The 14,763-nt window shown below is 60.6% G+C and overlaps 1 protein-coding gene and 1 long non-coding RNA gene across 5 annotated transcripts in view; one reads left to right on the top strand and one right to left on the bottom strand.

Annotated features, from left to right (window-relative positions):
- Positions 1–14,763, bottom strand: part of SEPTIN9 (septin 9) — a 145,631-nt gene that overhangs the window by 79,853 nt on the left and 51,015 nt on the right. The window contains exon 1 of one of the 4 annotated variants that reach the window (XM_081804406.1): positions 8,792–9,250. The exons of the other annotated variants lie outside the window; for them this stretch is intronic. Coding sequence (XP_081660532.1) covers positions 8,792–8,846 — 55 coding nt within the window. The 5' untranslated portion in view covers positions 8,847–9,250. Of the gene's footprint in view, positions 1–8,791; positions 9,251–14,763 lie in introns of those variants that run through there. 4 annotated transcript variants of the gene reach the window in all.
- LOC145717266 (uncharacterized) lies at positions 9,419–11,505 on the top strand. The gene is made up of 3 exons (XR_014140362.1): positions 9,419–9,634; positions 10,913–11,141; positions 11,279–11,505. It is a non-coding gene; the product is annotated as an uncharacterized LOC145717266 (long non-coding RNA).

Genomic DNA, 14,763 nt, shown 5'->3' on the forward strand with positions numbered 1-14,763 from the left:
CCAGAGCCGACAGCTGGCTCCAGGGCAGCTGTTTGCAGGAGCCTGGCTTCATCATTTAAATATTAGGAGAGATGTAAATATTTGAGTGCACAGGGCAGGGGGGAGATTTCCTCCCTCACCAGTGTCCCCATCCCCCCAGCTGCCCCGGAGACTCGGTGTCCCCCAGAGCCAGGGGCTGGGGCGGGGACAGCCACCCAGGAGGGAGAGGACACCACTCCACCGCCTCCTACAAAGGTGTGAACGAATGATGAATGACGGCCTTCCCCATCTCACCCCCCGGCCTTCCCCATCTCACCCCCGACGGGCCCCAGGCCTGCCAGGGGTTTCTTTCATAGCTCAGCAAAAGAGCAAAGCAACCCTTCCTGAGGGTTTGTGGAGAAGGCCCAGGACTTAGAGCTCGCAGCTCCACCCCTGCCAGGTAACAAATCCGGGGCCTCTCCCCCGCCTGGATCATTCACCACCCAAGTCCCCCACGGCTCACCTAGCCTCCTGACCAGGAGCAAAGACGGAGCCCGGATCCTCCTTGCAAGCACAGCCCCAAGGGCACCCCCATCGGGTGCAGGCACCTCTACCAGGTGTGGGCACAACAGGATCCCCCAAACAAACTACGAGTTGGGAGAAATCACAAGAGAAGCCAGCCAGCATCATGTGCCCGGAGACCCTGCCTGGTAAACGCCCACCCGGGACTCTGGTTAGGTGCTCCTTCCTCCAGGAAGCCCTCCTGAACCTACCCCTCTTCTCTTGGGCTCACACCTGGACCCCCAGAACCTAGAACAGAGCTGGCACCTAGCTGGCGCCCACAGACAGCTGCTGAATAAAAGGAATGAGCTGACTGCTTCTCCCACCCCACGGATCCTCCTCCTGGCCCACCAGAGAACAAATGGATGCCGGCACTTCTCAAGCTGAACGAAAAGCCAAAACCCAGCCACTTTGCAGAGCGCGCCTTCCCCTGACTTTTTATGGGGGACAGGACGCAGGGGACAGCAGAGAAGACCACCTCTCCAGGCCTGGTTGGGAGCCAGGAAAACTTGTATGCTTTTACTATAGATAATCTCGGTCTCCAGGGGACACGGGGCAGGGGCCTGGCCTACCACTCACAGGAAAATTGCCCACCCATATGGAACGGAGGGCCAAATATCCCAGCTCAGAGCCGGCTGCCTGCATCCAGGGAGGGGGCCAGCCCGGATACAGAATGAGATCCTGCCTGGGACAGTATGGAAATCCACCAGGCTGCTGGCCACCAAGGTTAGAACCAGAAACATCTCGGGGCGCCTGGGTGGCTCAGATGGTTAGGCTTCTGCCTTTGGCTCAGGCCATGATCCCGGGGTCCTGGGATCGAGTCCCGCATCGGGCTCCCTGCTGGGCGGGGAGCCTGCTTCTCTCCCTCTGCCTCTGCCTCTCTCTCTCTCTCTGACTTCCATGAATAAATAAAAAAAAAATTAAAAAAAAAAAAAAAAAAAGAACCAGAAACATCTCCATCTTCCAGGTCAGTGCCTAAGGGAGGGGAGACGGCAAGGTGCCTCATACTGGGGACATCTCTCTCTTCCCACCAAAAAGAAAGATGATGCTGTCTGTCACCTAACCTCCCACGGGCAGAGAGGGGGCTGTCTGTGGCCCGGGTGGCTCCCTTCCTCAATTCCAGGGGACCCTCAGCTGTAGCCTCCCACAGGGAGGTGCCCAGGACGCCCAGACCCTGCCCCAGGGGACAGCCAGAAGCCCATCAGCAAAGAGAGCCAGCCACTGGCCAGCACTCCTCTAAGGGTCCGGGAAGGCTGTGCCTTTGGTTAGGAGACCAGATACAGAAAAAGACCTGACAAGGCCTGCAAAAGAGCTTAGCGTTCCAGCCCCTCCTTGGAAAACTGAGGAAGTGGGGCACAGAGGGGAAGGAACCCTGGAATTCCCCCCACTTAATCCAAATAAGCCCCAGGCCGCAAGACCCCCCCACCTCCCCACGGCCCCCCATTTGTACCCAGGGAACAACCATGGTACCCCCAGCCAGACAGGCCCTCAGGGACCAGAGGAGTGGAATGGCCAGGAGGTGGGGGGTGGGGTCACCTCTCTGTTTCCCCTTCCCCATCTCCCCTGGCTTTCCCAGGAGGCTATTCTGAATGTTTGGAGGCAAAGGTTCCCGGCCTTGGGCCCAGGGACACAGGAAGCTCTAAGCCTTGGGTGGGCAGGACACACTTCTGCATTTAAGGCCAGGGCCCTGGATTCTCTGGATTTTGCAACTCCACCCAGTGGAGGGAGAAGGCCAGAGTCCGTAGAGGTTCACCCTCCCGGGAAGGGCTATTAAAAACTCAGGAACATGGGAAAGAAAGCAGGCAAGGAAAAACACCAAACGCAAGAAAGAGGTAGGCTGGAGCTTCATTCCAGGCTCCCCACCTTCTCTGCAGCCCCAGCTCCTGACAGAGCCCTGGGCCTGGCGTGGGGACTCCACGGACATCAGACATCGGCGCCGTCCTCTTATCCCTCTGCCTAAATTTCTGGGCACTGGCAGCACTTTTAAAAATGACGACAAGCTTGGGAGCTTCCAGAATGTCTCCCGGTCCAGGCTGAATGGAGCCTCCAGGCTCTGTCCCGACCAAATTAAACACCCGAGCACAGAACTGCCCCGGGCGCCGGGGGTGTCCAGGGTGTCAGCTGGGTCTGTTTGGCTGGAGATTACAAATCCTCAGGCTTCTGGGACCATGTTCCAGAGAGTTCCGGACCGTTCGGTCTCATAACCAACTGAGAGAGCCTCCAAATTTGGGAAAAACCAAGAGGCCTTTGGGAAGAAAGCCACTGTTAGACCATTTTTCCTCAGTGGCTTTGTCAAAAGAAAGCGCAAGAGCTTGTTTCCTGGCTAGGTTTCGGGGATGAATCAAAAACATGAAATCTCCCGGGGCCTCAACCCTCTGATGGATCTCCCACCGGAGCCCCTGGCTGCCCCTGCCCCTCACCCCCTCACCGCGCCCCCACACATTCTACACACCCCACCAGGTTCTTTGAGGATATTCAGCACGTAGCCCACTGTTCCGGCCACAAAACAGTGAGCAAAGAGGGGCTCCGAGCCCAGCGGGAAGCCCCTGGTCTGGCCAGGCAGGCAGATGAGACTCCTTCCTGGGTTTGGGGGGGTCACGATAGATTCCCCAGGTCCTTGCTGCCAAACCGGGGTACACTGCTAACTGTACCCCGAGGAGACTCTTCTGAGCAGGGTTGCCTGGCCGGTAAACTGAGCGGATGGCAGTGCCAACTGGGCTGAACCGTGGAGGGGGCCGGGTCTCTGAATGGGACCTCCCCTGACCTCTGGGCACGCAAGGAGAAAGAAGACGAGGGAGCCCTGCTCTGCTCGGCCAGCGCCAGGGTCTGCGGGCTACAGCACCAAGGGGCAGGCTGAGGCCTCGGGCACTGGGCGGAGAGGTCCCTGGCTCCCGCGGGGCAGATGCACCATCTGCACGTCTGTGTGGCTCTTGGTGCCACCACGTCATGAGTGGGCCACCGTATCACTGCCCCCACCGGCAAGATGGCCGCCTCTGTAAATGTGGCCTGAGCAAGTGCCCCCCACGCGCCGGGCACTGGGCTGGCTGTGCCCACCACTGGCCCTCGAGCTCTAGGTTTGTCTCTCCAGGCAGGGAAGCCCCCGGAGCCCCCACCCCATGTCCAGGCTCCCCGGGCCCCCGGCGGGCGGGGGTATAGAGCTCACGGGCTCCTGGGGCACAGGCAAGGCACCCGGCTTGCCCCTGCTCTCCCCCTCGGCCCCAGACGAGACTGTTCTCTTAGCTCAGAGCCCACACACAAGCAGGTCTTGCCAAAGGGCAGCTGGCCAAGGAGGCTGCCCCACCTGCACGTCCCCTCCCTGACACAGCCACCCTGCCTCACTCCTCACTTTCAGGAAGGTGGGCCGCCCGAGCCCACCACCTGTCTTCAGTCAGGTTGTCCAGCACCAGCCCGTGGCCCCCCCATCTGAGATGCTCTGGGGTGGGGAATGGCAGAGGAGGTGGGGTGACCTCTCCAGGGAAGCAACCCGGCAGCCCACGTGAGCCCAGCCTCCACTCTGACGGGGAGAGACCTATGGCACCTCCAGGGAGCTCTGCCAGGCCAGAGGGGGGCTCCCTTGGCTTGGCCAGGAGCCTGAGCATCTGCTGCACTCAGAGGGAGCCCCGGGTGGGCTCCGCAGAAGCTACAAATCTGCAGTGCTGACCACACTCTGAGCCTCACCCCCAGGGGGACCAGACAGGCCCTTGCCTGTGGCCTTGGAACACTTTCCATCACCCAGATCCCCACATTTCGGCGTCCACCCCCACCCGCCCCTTGCAAATACCCACCCCACCCCCCAGGTCCAAGAGCAGCAGCAGAACCCCCCACACTCCCGGGAGCGGGCCCTGTGCTCGGTGCTGCCGGCCACATCCACCTAAATCCCAGGACAACCCTCGCGGAGAGGAGAAACTGAAGCTCAGGCTCAGACACTTCCCGTGAGCCACCCAGCTTTCGATGGCAGTGGGCTCACCCTCGTGAGCACGGCACCACGCGGGCTCCCGGTTGCCCCATCTGTCACCTCTCTGGAAGGCCCTCCCCCTCTGGATGCAAACTCTGCCCTCCTGCCTTGTTCCAAACCTTCCTGGAGATCCGTGTCCTCCAGAAAGCCTTTCTAGACAGATGCCCGGCAGCGTGAGATGTGCCCCCACCTTCCCAGCCCAGGTCTGACACTCGGCCCGGCCCGGAAGCCTATGACAGAGGGGCTTCTGCTACCCCGCACGTGCATGGCGGCTCTCCTCCCCACACCGAAGCCGTGGGTGTGCCCAGTCCCGTGTTCTGGACACAGAGTACCAGGCCACTGTCCCCTCATCGCTGCAGAACAGGCACCAGCCGAATCGCCCAGGCCCGGCTCCTCCAGTCCAGCCGAGTGAACTCAACGCCCACGGCTCCCGCCTCCTGCCCCAAAGGTGCCAACGACAGGGAGCTGGTACTCACGAGGGGCCTTGCGTCTGGCTGAAAAGCAGGAGGCGTCACCCAAGGGGCCCACTGGCATTAATCAGGGACAGGTCTGTACCCATCACCAAGCAACAGGCCTTGTCCTTCTGGGAGGAAAGGGGCACCTGCCTCCAGCAGGCGAGGGAGCCCCTGTCCCAGAGGTGTCTGGGCTCCCAGACGAGCGGGCTTGTCCGCCTGGTCCCTTCCCCCCTCACCCCACCAGGAGACCCGCTCCCTGCCCCCACCCCCCAGCCCCACCGGCCTGCTCTCCGGGGCCCGGAGCTCCAGGACCCCTCTAGGAGGGTCCTCCAAAGAGACAGCAGAGGGTCTCGAAAGGCAGGCGCAATCTGTACGTGACAGATTCTGCGGGACCGGAGCGCCGAGGTTCCGGGCCAGACTGCGTTTGCCCAAACATCCAGGACTTTCAGGATTCTTTCCCCGCATGCGACTACGGTTCCAGCAGACAGCGCTGAGGGAGGCGGGCGGCAGCTGGCCCCTGCAAGGGCTTTGTTACACAAAGACCAGAGTTGTAATAGCGTTCACGAGAACAGATTTGGCCTGCTCTCACCCAAGAACATGCCGCCCAACGGCTCCGTGCCTCCACCGACCCAGGGTGAGATCGGGGAAGGAGTCATCCCTCCGGGCCCATCTTCCCGGGGGGGCAGGGGGGATCAAAACTCTCTAAAAAAAAAAAAAAATCACATGAGCAAAATACAAAACTCTCTTCTTGCTCCTACATGGGGGTTCTCCACAGAGCCCCAAGGTCGTCCTGCAAGGGAAGGCCAAGGCCCGTGTGGGACGTTCACGCCCATGAAGACCACTGCCACCCTCTCAGTGCCCGGGGGAGAAGTGAACCCGACAGACATGTCCATGAGAGAGGGCAAGCTGAGTCCCCATGCCTCCTCGACAACGTGACAGAGTCAAAACAAGAAGGCTGCTCCCCAGGGCAGGGGACAGATGTGCCCGGGACGTGGGGCATCAGCAGATCCACACACCCCACACACATCCACCTGGGGCGGCTTCCTGTCGGCCCTGCAGGGGCACGCTGCTCCAGCCTGGACACCCACCCTTCACCCCACCCCAGGTGCCTTCCCCTCTGCCCTACGAGGCATGCCACCCTGGCTCGGATACTCCCACTAGGCTCCAAACCTCCCAAAGACACCCGACGAGGGCCCTCTGGCTCCCCTGCAGGATTCCAGTCTGCAAGCATGGCAAACCACCCCCAGCAACGCCGTGGCTCAGAACTTGCCAGGCTTTGCTGGTGGCCCCTGGGGCTTCTGTTCTTCAGCAATGAGCACGTGTGTTGTGACAGGCCGTGTCCGCGGGCCCCAGAACTCTGGGGGCACAGCAGTAGCTGAGGGGCTGCCAGTCTCCCCCCCAACCCCTTTCATCCTACCTTGCACAAACCCCGAGACACCACGTGGGCGGCCCCACGGACCCAGACCAGAACTCCTCCAGCTCTGCTCTCACCACTCCGGCTGCCTCCCCAGGACAGTCCCAGCTCCCGGAGGGTACGCCTGGCCTGGCCCTCTGATCCGCTCCAACTGGCCCCTCCTTGTGCCCCATTCTCCAGTGGACCAGCTCATTCCAGCCTCCCCCGCTTCTGCCTGCTGCCCGGGACCTGAGTGCTCTCCTCCTCCCTCCTGCAATTGAATTCTGACTTTCGCCCAAGGTCTGCCTCCTCCACTGCGACCTTTCCCTGCCTGGGCCCCGCTGCATTGTATCTGTCACTGCTCCTCTAGGTCGTGCACTGTCCTCCTTCTCTGACTTCGCTGACGGCTCCTTCCCCACCTCCCACCGTTCCAGGCCCAGCCCCCAACACCCAAGTGCATTTGGAGCTCCTGGGACACTTAGGGAGGCCATGCCGGTCCCTGAGCTCACACACCCTTCCTCCCGAAGCCCGAAGGACTCTAACGTCCGATCCCTCTGCCTTTAGAGCCCTTTCAGCTTGTCAGAGCACACAACAGGATGACCGATACACACAGGGAACCAGGGGTTCCCTAAGAGTGAGAAATCTCCCCCTGGACCCACAGGGCTGCCCACTGTCGCATCAGGATGGTCTCAATGAGGCCATTGTCTCCAACCAAATGAGAGGGTCAAGAAGCCGCCTGGGAGCCAGGGCAGAGGCCTCCAACATCTCCACAAGGGGCCCATCGGGGTCAGGATGGAGTCACACATGGGGACCCGGAGGCAGAGGTGCGAACTGGAACAGCTATAGGACCACACCACCCCCAAATCTCCCCCCGCCCCGCCTCGGGGCTACCATGGAATCCTGTCCTGCCCTACACACCCCGCTGCCGGCCCAAGGCTTTCGGGACTGCAAGCCAACCTCACTCCCACAGGCCCCAGGGAGGGTGCACGCGCTGCGCGGGACCTGAAGGGGGCAGCCGTCTCCAGACGGGCTGGTTCTCACCCTTGGACACTTAGGAAAGGCTCCTGAGAGCAACAGTGGGAGTCTCAAAGGAGAGCCATGCTCTGGGCCCGAAAAAGGCGAAACAGAACGAAGGAGATGTAGGGAGACCCCAGTAGGAGCACATTACCCACGTCGGAACAGCCGGGCTTCTGGTCTACACAGCCCTGCAGACCAGAACTCCCCTTGTTCGGTGCTCAGTGCCAGAATCACAAAAGTGCTCCGGCCACTGAGCCAAGAGCAGGCGTGTCCTCTGCATGGGTGTGCCAGCCACTAGACCCCAAACACTCTAGTCTCTTCACACCCCTGCCCAAGCCAGCGCAGGCCCAGCCCAGAATCACAGCTGCTGCAGCGCGGCTTGGGATCCACCCAGAAATGCCCGACAGAAGCGGCTGACCCCAGGTAGACCATGCGTGCTGCAGAGCTCGGGACACACAGATCCCAGCCCTGGCGCTGCACCACCACCCCCCCCCAGGGGTCAGAGGACCTCCTGGCTGGGCCTGGCACCTGGACGTCCAAAACTCCTTCCAGCATAGCCGCCCCAAGGCCGGGCCCACCAGAGGGCTCTGCCCAAGGCTGCCTGGGAGCCCCTCGGAGGGGCGGGGGCTCCAGGTCCCAGCAGAGGCAGGCCCGCCCCTCAGAGTTCCGGCCCCAGAAGTGCAGCAGACTATTGTGTGAGCTTCCCTCCCGACCGCTTTATTTACTCCCAGGGACGCCAGGACGCGGAGCTACAGGCAGTCACGAGGACGCACGAAGGCGCACACACGCACACAGGCTCAGGGCTGGGAAGCCCGGCGCACTCGGACGGAAGAGCCCCCCAAGTGCCTGCACATTCTGTACACCCCGAAGGGGGGAGGGGACCAAAATGCGCTCCCTACCGGCCCGCAGGCCCCTCCTCCCCCGCGCCGCCCGACTCCAGGAGGCGGAAGGGGGTGCCCCGGGCCTGGATGGGGGCCCAAGGGGCGCCCCCCTCTAGACCCCGCCGGCCGGAGCCGGGTCCGCTCGGCGGCCTCCCCGGCCGGAATTCGGCTCGGTCCGGCCCCGAAACGTGTGGGGGAGGGCGGCCGCACTCTGGGCAGGACGCAGAGGCGGGTGACCGGCTCCCCGCCCCGCCGCAGCGCCGCGGGGGCCCGAGGGCCGACGGGGAGCGCCGCAGGGAGGGGACCGAGCGACGGCCGCGAGGGAGCCGCGCGCCCCGGCCAGTTCCGCGGGCGCCCCGCGAGCCCTCGAGAGGACTGTCGCCGCTCGGCAAATACAATAAAAGGAAGGAAGCCGGGAGGCAGCGCGGGGGCCGCCAAGGCGCGCGGGCCCCCGAACCGGGTCCTCCACGTAGGCGACGCGGGCGCGGGACAGGGGGCGCGCGGCGGGAGGGCGCCCCTTCGGGGGTTCCCGCCCACCCCTCCGCGCGCCCGCGGCGCGCCCGGCACCCACCTTCGAAGTCCGAAATGATCCCGTCCAGCTGCGCGTTGACCGCGGGGTCGGACATGGTGGCTGGCGGGCGGCGCGGCGCGCGGAGGGCGGCGACGAGGAAGCGCCCCGGCGGCCCGGGCCCTGCGCCCGCGCTCCCGCCGAGCAGAGCTGGCCGCCCGAGCCCCTCGGCCCCCGGGCTCGGCTGAATGAATGGGGGAGGCGGGCGGGCGCCGGGCCTCGGCTCCCCCGCGCCCCCGCCCCGCCCCGCCCCCGCCGCCCGGGCGGATCAGGTTCCCGCACCCGGCCCGGCCTCCCCGGCTCGCACTGGCTGCTCCGCCCGCCCGTCAAGGCTGGGGCCTGGCGGGGGGGCCGGGGGGGTGCTGGGGCCCGAGCGGCCGCCGCGGGGACAGGCCGAGTCCTGGGCGCCCGACTCGGCGCCCCGCTCCTCCCCGCCTGGCCCGCGTCCCCGGGACGGCGACCGACGCGGCTCGGCCCCTCCCCCCCGGACGCCCCGCCGCGGCCAGATGTGGGCGGATGTGGGGGCCGGGCGGCGGCGCGGGGGCGGCGCCAAGGGGGGAAGAGATTCCTCCCCTTCCCTGGGGCGCAGGGTTCCTCCTGCGGGAGGTTTTATTTACGCAGCCAAACAAAGTTCACCGCCGCCGCCGCCGCCGCCTTCCCGCGCTCAGCGCCTGCAAGGGTTAAGCGCCCGAGCTGCCCGGCCGGGGGACCCCCGCCTGTGGGCCCGGAGCCGCGGAGCGAGGGGCGACCGCAGGACTCACATGGTCCCGGGGGGGCGCCCCCCCCAGCGACTCCCCATCCCTACCCGTCCACCCCCGGGGTCGCTTGCTGCACCCTCCGAGCCAGGTGACAGAAAAGGTGCCAGCCGGGCGGGGGGGGGGCGGGGGGCAAGGAAGGAGCGCCCCTGCCAGAACAGCCAGGGAAATGTGCCACCCCCAGCTTCCACAATAAGGGGGGCAGCTTGGTGGCAGAGCGTAAACCTCGGTCTTTCCCCCTGGTAAGGCGACGATATTTCCTAGGATCTGAAGGAAGGAGTTCCGTAATGGGAGAAAGGGGGCTCCCCATCTCTGCTGTACCTCAGCCCTGGTCTTGCCCTCCAAGACAGCCCTTTCTACATGTGCACCTCCAAACACTGATTAAATTCTGTCACCTACAAGGAAGGCAGGCAGATCCTCCAGGCTGGGGACAACAGGACGGGTTGGAACTTGCGAAGCAAAAGGATGGAGCCCCCAGGCTGGGCCCTCCAAGGCTGGTCCCCACAGCGGAGGGGGCCTCCCTTCCGCTCCTCCTGCTAGTTAATTAGGTGCTGGGCTCCAACCTACTGTCCCCCTCATTATCTTAGACCCAGAACCTCTGCCCGAAGTCAGGCCCAGTGAGAGTCCATGGAAGGGAATATACCCTCCCCGCTGGTGCCCGTCCTCTGTGTGAGGCCTGGGAGTGCCTGAGAGCTGGTCCTGGGTCTCAGGTTGATCACTGCCACTCCCCTCCTAGCCCCCACACCCCTAGCCTGGAAAGATCCCAAATGGGCAGGGGATGATGAGGCCCGACTGCCATCCCAGGTACTCCCCACCTCTTTCTGAGAATACACTGGGTTGGATGGCTTTATCAAGTAGATGAAATTGAGTCCTCTCTTTTTAAGAAAAGCAGTCACTCCCTCCCTCATGCTTTGGATATTTTGAACTATTTTCAACTAAGGGAGTTTGTGGACATGGAACTGCAAAACCACAGACATTTCAGATGCGCACACACCCTTCTCTGCCTGGGAGCCCGGGTTTCAACAAGGGAGTCACGACTGCCATGGAGGGCACCCCGATGGCCTTCCCAGCGGCCCTGGCATGTCACGTTGGAAAGCCAGCACCTAGGCCTGCCTGACGGCCCTGCCCTCTAGGCCACCTGTCCACCCAGTATTGGGGAGTTTGGTGGTCCACTGCCCCTACGAGGCAGCCTAACTACCCAGGCCCCTGGGAAGATGCTGGTCCACAGCATTATTCTCCAGTGTTTTTATAAAAAGCACCTGGTGAGTGTAGACACACCCATGCGATTGTTCTCCCAGAGAGCGGGCATGGAGTTCCACCAGATTAGCATAGGGTCAGCTTATTGTGCATTCTTCATGTCCATTCACAGTGGAGCTGAACAGACGTGGGCTTATCTCCTCGGGGAGCCCAGCCAGGGTGCACGCCTTGCCAAAATGCTCCCCTGTGGGAACCTAAAGGACAATGGCAGGAGGGAACCGACCTCCACGGCCAGAAAGTGCTGCATGTTGGCATGACTGCACTCTAGAACCCATCCGGTCCATACCCCCACCTTCCATTTAACCACCGGGGCCATGGCTGCCAGGCCTTGACACCTCCAGGTAAGGAGATTCCCCGTGCTCCCTCCAGAAACCCTACCCAGCGCTTGGCCACACTCCCAGCCAGGAAGTTCGCCCTTGTATCTAACCAACTGCTCTAATTGTACATCATTTATTTCCTCTTTTTTTTCTGTCTTCAGAGAGATGGGAAACAGCTGGGCACCACCCTTCACATAATAATCACCTTCTCCAAACTCGAAGACAATCTGGCCGCTCCTCGGCCTTCTCTTTCCCCACTGAAATCGTGCACCCAGCCCTGTCTCAGCCCAGCCTTTGATCACCTCTGATGGCTTCGTCCAGTCTGCAGCATAGGCCTGATCCTGATGGGCAGGTGAGGGGTCCCTAGGCCCCTTCTCAGGGCAGAACAGTCAGGGCGGGGGGGGCGGGGGGGGTTAGGACAGGGCAGTCCTGGCAGGGGCGCTGGGCAGGTAAAGTGAGTAGCAGCAGAGAGAGGAAAGCGAGCTTAAATTTGGCAAGAAAAAGAGAACTACAAGGCGTCCGCATTCTGCAGTGGTACCCTCTTCCAAGGCCATGGGGAAGGCAAGACTGTAGGCCTGGCCCAAGGGGAAAGTGTGATTAGAGGGAACACTGGAGGGGCCACCCACCTCCTAGGTTCCCCCGTGAGACCTGTGGTGGGTGCTCCAAAAACACACATCCACCCGAACCTCAGAATGGGACCCAATTCGGTTAAGGATCTCTGCAGATGTAATTAAGGTGAGGATCTGGAGATAAGATAACTCTGGATCAGGGTGGCCCCTAAATCCAATGACAAGTGTCCCTGTGAGAGGCCAAAAAGGAGACACAGAGAAGCCATGTGAAGTCAGAGGCAGAGATTGGAGGGATGTGGCCACAAGCCAGAGACACTTGGGACCCCAGAGGCTGGAAGAGAAGAGGAAGGCTTCTTCCCTTGAGCCTTCAGAGGGAGTGAGGCCCTGCTGACACCTTGATTTCGGGCTTCTGGCCTCTAGAACCGCGAGAGAAGACATTTCTGCTGTGTTAAGCCCCTCGAGTGTGGTCCTTTGTAATGGTGACCCCCAAACGCTCTATAGACCTCGACCCCATCCGCACCTCCCAAAGATGTGTGTGAGCTGCACAATCTGCTGTAGGTAAGGAACGCTGCCCGGCAGGTGGCCGTCCTGAGGGGACCTGGGGGGCTGGGGACACCCCGACAGCAAGCAGCAAGTTTTAATAACACCTGAGGACCAGGGATGGGCAAGAAAGGTCTAATATGAAGTCCAGTTCTAAGCCTTTCTGGGAATGGGAAGGAGCAGGCCTGGACAGAAACCCCACAGGTCAGGCCCTGGTGGGATGAGCCTTGGGAAAGAGAGGGAGGGAGGAAGTCAATGGGCGGAAACAGCCATCTGGCTCAACCTCGGTATCCATGACCGGGGCTCCATGTGGGGACTGGGGAGCAGAGGGAGGACAGTGGCTCTTTGCCCGGCTGCCCTAGGCCTTTGGACAGGACAGTCTGTTAAGTGGACCATCTGTTTCCTCAAAGACCAGGATAGGCACCCATGGTCTTGGCCCTGCCCAGGCCTGGCGCACAGTAGGGCCTCCCTGAGCTCCAGAGCCTTGGATCCATCAGCTGCCCGACCTTCCACAGCCCCCAAGCTCCCTCAGTCCGCCATCTTTGTAAATGGTCCCTCCCTCCACCGATACTTGGTTCAGGCCAAGTATCTAGGCATCACCCTTGGGTCCCCTGTTTCCCTCACGCCCACATCCAGGCCATTAGTGAGTTTCCACCTCCAAAATATCTACGGGTCGGGCTGCTTCTGACCTCAAGTGCCCCCAACTCAGGTCCAAGGCCCCCCCTCCAGTGGTACATGCTGCCTAATGTTTAACAACCGGCATTCTGGGGGTTAAAAAAAAAAAAACCCACCTGATTATTCTGTAGCATTTGCCCATTTCTGTGGTGTAAATACCCTCACCCTGGCCAATTTTGAGCTAGCAGTGTGACACCATCGAAGGCCCAGCAGGGAAGCTCCAGGAAGGAACCGTCACCGTGTAGCATTTCTATCATACAGGTAGGACAAGCAATGCTGAGCTCCAACACACAGAAATATACTAAAATGTACTGAAAGACTTAGGAAGTGTGAGTTCTGTGTATTCATTACCTTTGTTTGTAATGTCATTACTTGTAATTTGTATTATGTAAATCTAACAGATAACTTCGTTTTATAACATGATTTGTTTCTAATAGGGCAATGCATTTTTTATTGTGCTAAAAACACGCATAACATAAAATTTATCACTTTAACCACTTCTAAGGGTACAGCAAAATGGCATCAAGCGCACTCACGCTGTTGGGCACCCATCAGTCCCGACCATTCCCAGGACTGTTGCCGTCCTCCCAAACTGAAGCTCCTATTTCCATCAAACAGGAGTCCCTGTGTCTCCCTCTGCTCCCACGGCCCACGGCAGTCACCACTCTACTTTCTGTCTCTGTGACTTTGGCTGCTCTAGGGAACCTCACGCAAGTGAAATCATAGTGTTTGTCCTTTTGTGCCTGGCTTAGTTCACTGCGCATAATGGCCTCAAGGTTCATCCATGTGGTCGCGGGTGTCAGGATTTCCTTCCTTTTTAAGGCTGCTATTCTATTGTACATACACACCACATTTTGTTTATCCGTTCATCCGTCGATGGACACTTGGGTTGCTTCCATTTTTGGAAGCTGTTGTGCTGTTGTGAATGATGCTGCTAGGAACCTGGGTGTGCGCATGTCTCTTTGAGTCCCGCGTTCATGCTTTTGGGCATTTACCCAGAAGTGAACCTGCTGGATCATATGGTAATTCCATGGTATTTCATTTTAAGCAATAATTTATATATAATTTATTTTGTATTTTATATACATTCCACAAAATATTAATTATATTTTTTATGTACTAGGTGATTAAATTTCTAATAATGGTTGTGTTTAACAACCGGCTCACAAAGTACCTCCGAATTGAACAACTGATCGCTCCACGCCCCCCTCTCCCTCCTGCATTCCTGCAAAGCTTCCTCACCGAGGTGCCTGCTTCTACTCTCACTCCCCTCCATCCAGATCTCAGTGAAGCTTAGAGATCAGATTATGTCACCTCTGGTGGCCCCGTTCACACTTAGAATCGAGTGCAAACTCCTTACCTTGGCTGCCAAGGTCCCACATGCCCAGGCCCCTGTCCACCTGGTCTACTCACTGGCCCACTTCTTCACACTGCCTTCTGCCTCAGGACATTTGCCTCAGCTGTTCCCTCTGCCTGGGCAGCATCCCCAAGGTGTCCCCCCTGCTGGCTCCCTGTCTGTCATTTCTGTCTTAAATATCAGAGCGACCATCCCAGGGGCCCCAGGAGACCCCTTGAGACAGTTGCTTCCTCGCCTCCAGGCACACAAGGAGGACTCCCCAAGAACCTGCCAGATCCCTGTTGCAATGACAAAGTTCAGTTTCCTTCGCAGGATGGCCGGGTCACGGTGGCTCCTGACGGGAAATCAGCCCATGGGGGCGGCAGGGGGACATTCAGAACTCACACGGACTCCCTGCATGCCCACCAGCCACCACGCAGACCTGCCCCAGCCCCAGCATTCAGGATGACAAGCAGGGCACCATCTGCACCCAGACCAAAGTGCCAGGACCCCGTCTCCCTTTATA

The sequence above is a fragment of the Leptonychotes weddellii genome, chromosome 15 (genome assembly GCF_054177405.1).
Source record: "Leptonychotes weddellii isolate Sample4059 chromosome 15, ASM5417740v2, whole genome shotgun sequence".
Classification (NCBI taxonomy): Eukaryota; Metazoa; Chordata; class Mammalia; order Carnivora; family Phocidae; genus Leptonychotes; species Leptonychotes weddellii.